Here is a 4,421-nt window from a genome sequence, read left to right as displayed (position 1 = left end):
CTTTTAGGGGAAAATAACACAACCTAAGTTTTCCTAAGTTTGGGTTGATACAGTGCTCTCCTGGTAATTCTACTTCTAATTTTTCCGATTATCTAAATTTAAGAAGTTTAAAGGTTCTTTATAAGGATAACTTTATTTTGATACTTTTCTGATCTGAATTCATTTAAATTTCTTGACATTTAGAATTTAGGCAGCTCATGTTTCCATTTATCAAGTTAACAGAATGTCTACTGATTTGAGTTCTATAACCTATGTAATTTTTTATTGTATACTGCAACAAATTAAAATCTTTCTGTGTTTCCTTTTAAAGCACTATCCTATCAACGGTTGCTTGCTTCAAAGAACTAACTTATGAATCTCTTAAGTCCAAGTTTTAAATATTAGCAGCATGCACTGATCAATGCTCTAGGGGACTTACTAATTCAATTAAAACACACACATAATTTACAGAAATCATCATACTTACACACATATATTTCCTGTAAAACTGATATGTGGACATCTGTGGGGTTTGCACATCACAGCCACAACAGCAATCTACACAAGAAAGATTAATAAAAAAGTTATTAGGGAATAACTGATCCCACAGAGTGGTTATTTCTCAGAAGAAAGGAGAGAAAATGCAATCAGATAGTGGCATAGAAGGGGCTTCAAAGGTACTAGTGATGATGTATTTAGGCTGAGCAGTGGGGACAAGGATGATCTTTTTCCAATGTAAATAAATCTTCAAAATGCACGTATGCACTGTATATACTAGTTTGTATTGTAGTCTACAATAAAGTACAAGAAATTAATAATTTTTAAAGTCACAGTGATTCTTATTCTGATTTTACTAAAATAGCCTAGAAGAAACAAATTACATAATTCTATAAAATTATATCTAAATCTAACTCTGTAACTCAAACTCCTCAAGGACACACTAGGTCTCAATATTTAAAGCAGAGACTATTAAACTAGGAGCTGAATTTAAGCATGTGTGCAAGATATTCTCAAAGGGGTCAGAGCCTAAGTGGGGTGAAGACAGTATCTGCTTGAGAAAGAAGGGGGTAGCGTAAATAGAAAATTAGTTACATGAAGGGTGGTTGGTTAAACAAAGGCACACACTAAGGTGAATGCAAGCTGGATTTCTTATGGTCAGAGAAGGAAGTTACAAATACGGAAAGGGAGAGAACTAGAATGAACTCTGGGTTGGATGGAATTGAAGGTACTATTGTTAACTCGTAGTTTTCAATATAGACTGAAATACAAAAATAATACCGTATTTCCCCATGTGTAAGACGAACCCTTTTTTGAAAAATTTGGGGTCTAAAAATTGGGTGCGTCTTATACAGTGGTTGTAGTTTTTTTTTACTTGCATTTCCCGCTTTTTTTGCACTCGTACAACCACTGTATAACATGCACCCAGTTTTTAGACCCCAAATTTTTTGAAAAAGGGTGCTCTTACACATGAAGAAATATGGTAGATACAAATGTGTTATGAATCTACAAATATGTATTCACACATGTACACATTTCCTAGCTTGGCCCACTGAGAGGGCCTGGGAGCAGCAACACCCTAATAGCAGTGAGCACATCTAGCACTCAAATCTTGATTTCTAAATATCCTTCTCTACTAAAAGAAATAAGGACTCCTTGGAGAAATGTTTGATTCCAGGGCTGGGGCAGAGAAAGTACAAGATGAGCCTGGAACACTAGATTATGACAGAAAGCTAGAAACTGCTCAAAGAACAAAATAAGAAAAAGACACAGAAACCAGGTTGAAAGGGCTCCCACTGGTCAAATCTGGGATACTTTGTGCATCAAAATAAATAATGATATAACTCACCAAATAGGAAACGATTTATCCATTCATACAAATGAATGAGTAAACTGGAAGTGTGATAGGGAACAGGATGTTTACAGTTTCAAAGTACTTCATCACACAAAACTTCTTAATTACAAAGTGGGAAAAAATAGCTTTACAGAGAAGCCTGGCAGACATCACCTTGATCAAAATGAACAATATCAGTGACAGGACAAACTGAAATTATGCACCACCTGTTGGGATACAATAAGAACACAGTATCACTTCTGTAATGTTCCTGCCCAAGATGCGTAATCTGAATCTAACTATGAGGAAACATCTAATTCAGCCACATTGAAGGACATGTTATGAAATAACTTGCCTGAAATCTTCAAAAGCAGTAAGGTAATGAAGCCCAAGATACAGAAATGTCCAGATTGAAGAGACATGACAGCTAAATACAACACATGATTCTGAACTAGGTCCTGCAGGTCATTATTGAAATAGCTGGTGAAACTTAAATAAGGTCTGAGGATTAGATAACAGTAATGTATCAGTATTAAATTCCTGATTTTGATGTCTGTATTATGGTGATGTAAGAAAATGTCCTTGTATGTAGGAAATACATGCTAAAGTATTAAAAGGCATGAGCTTCAAAGCTTACTCTCAAATGGTTCAGAGGGGAAAATGTTCTTTGTACTGAACTTTCAACTTTCTGTAAGTTTGTGAGTGTTTTTCATTAATAAAAATTAAAATTCAACTTAAATCATTAAATAATGATCTAGACAAACTCCAAAATAAATAAATTTGCAGATCTGAATTAAAAACTAATATTTTCAAACAAATGCTTCTATTTAAAATGAGACAACCACATGTACCACTGAAGAAGTCAATCTAATTCCACTAACTTTATTGAGGGTCTGCTAGATAGGCCAGGTTCTGAACTACACAGAGCAGGTGGGCCCTGAGACTATAAAAATATTAAGGCACTGTCTCTGTCCTCTGAAATCATATTACCTAGCAGGGGAGAGAGACATAGGCTATTTTAAAAAAACATGCTGGGCCGGCCGAGTGGCTCAGTTGGTTAAGAGCTCGCTCAGGAGTGNAGAAATGGCTGGTAACCTCTAATAATAGTTAAGTAAACACAGAAGTACCTTACTGATTATGGTACTATTTTCCATTTGAGATTTTGTAGTTGCCCTACTAGATGTTACTGTAAAAACTACGAACAGTGCTCACATTTTTTTAACTGGACAATTTTAAAACTGTGAAAAAAAAATATATATATATATATGTATTAATGTTCAGATTTCTTGAACAGAGCAAGGTCATTTACACAGTACTTGTTTTTAATCAATTATATAGAGGTATAATTTACATACAATAACATCAATTAATTTTCAGTGTAAATTTGGTGAATTTGGATAAATGTTTAGAGTTGCATAACCACCACCAGAATCATGATATAGAACAATTTCACAATTCCCATGAGTTCCTCATACTCTTCTGCGGTCAATTCCCTATTCCCACTGTAGCAATACAGTCACAATACTTATCTGCCTTAAAGAAGCTAAAATTCAAATCCATCCACCTATATTGTCTAAGAACTTCCACACATGTATATGTTGTTGATTTCATACCATGAATGACTTTCTACAAACTGAAAAAAATGTAAAGAATATAAAACCTTTAAAGAAAATAATATTCTCTATAGGAAGTGGTGTTTTCGACCTTGCTAGGTGCTGGAAAATAGTCTCCCTTCCTCAGATGGATATTAAAAACTTACAAAGGGGAAAAACACTCTTAGTTCTTATTTCAGATTCTACTCAAATCAAGCCAATAATACCTTCTAACTAAGTATAAAAATCTAATTTAAAAATGCTTTTTAAAAATTTACCTGTTCTATTCGGTGTCTTGTCTGTAGATAAGGGTCGTATCTAGCACGGATAGCTCGCATGGAGGTTGGCTAAGGGAATAAAAGAGAAAAATGTTATGCCCACACTGAATTAAAAATAGAAAGTAGTTTCAATAGAGTTGTATTAAAAATAAAATTCTCTTTTACTCCTTTCTTCATTTCTCAGTTTGTCAGGGTTCAAAGTAATGTCCTGAAGAGCATTTGACTAGTCTCCAGCCCCACTGTCGTAAGTATCCGAATAGCTGGGCATCTTCTTGGATCATACTGTATCTTTATGTAAATACTTACGGAAACAACACAAATTGTTTTACCACTTACAGATGTAGATGTGCATACATATTCAAAAAGACTTATTTGGTAAAAGACCTTTAAAAAAGGTCATTAAATACAACATAGTTTGCAATGGCTTAACAAAAAAGCTTTTATGTTTTTATACAATAGAATATTCTATAGCCATGAAACAACATACTGATATATGTTCTCTAAAATATATTGTTAAATGAAAGCTGCAAGGTGTAAGGTTTTGATACACTACCTTATGTGTAAAAACGTATGATAAAGAATATGTATGTGCTTATACATTCAAATCTTTGAAGGATGTATAGGAAAGAGATAACTGATTATCTGTTGGGGTAGGGAGACTGGAGCTAGGGGACAGGAATGACAGGGAACCTTTTCACTGAATAATTCCTTTTGTATTTTTAAAAATTTGAACTATGGTGC

General features: G+C 34.0%; 1 protein-coding gene across 1 annotated transcript in view; it reads right to left on the bottom strand.

Annotated features, from left to right (window-relative positions):
• ELP3 (elongator acetyltransferase complex subunit 3) overlaps window positions 1-4,421 on the bottom strand; it is a 105,512-nt gene that overhangs the window by 78,029 nt on the left and 23,062 nt on the right. Inside the window, exon 4 of the mRNA XM_019636114.1 lies at window positions 467-537. Coding sequence (XP_019491659.1) covers window positions 467-537 — 71 coding nt within the window. The remainder of the gene's footprint in view (window positions 1-466; window positions 538-4,421) is intronic.

The sequence above is a fragment of the Hipposideros armiger genome, unplaced genomic scaffold, assembly GCF_001890085.2.
Source record: "Hipposideros armiger isolate ML-2016 unplaced genomic scaffold, ASM189008v1 scaffold_27, whole genome shotgun sequence".
In the NCBI taxonomy this organism is placed as follows: domain Eukaryota; kingdom Metazoa; phylum Chordata; class Mammalia; order Chiroptera; family Hipposideridae; genus Hipposideros; species Hipposideros armiger.
Note: the sequence above shows the minus strand (reverse complement) of the source record. Positions and strands in the feature narration are given on the sequence as shown.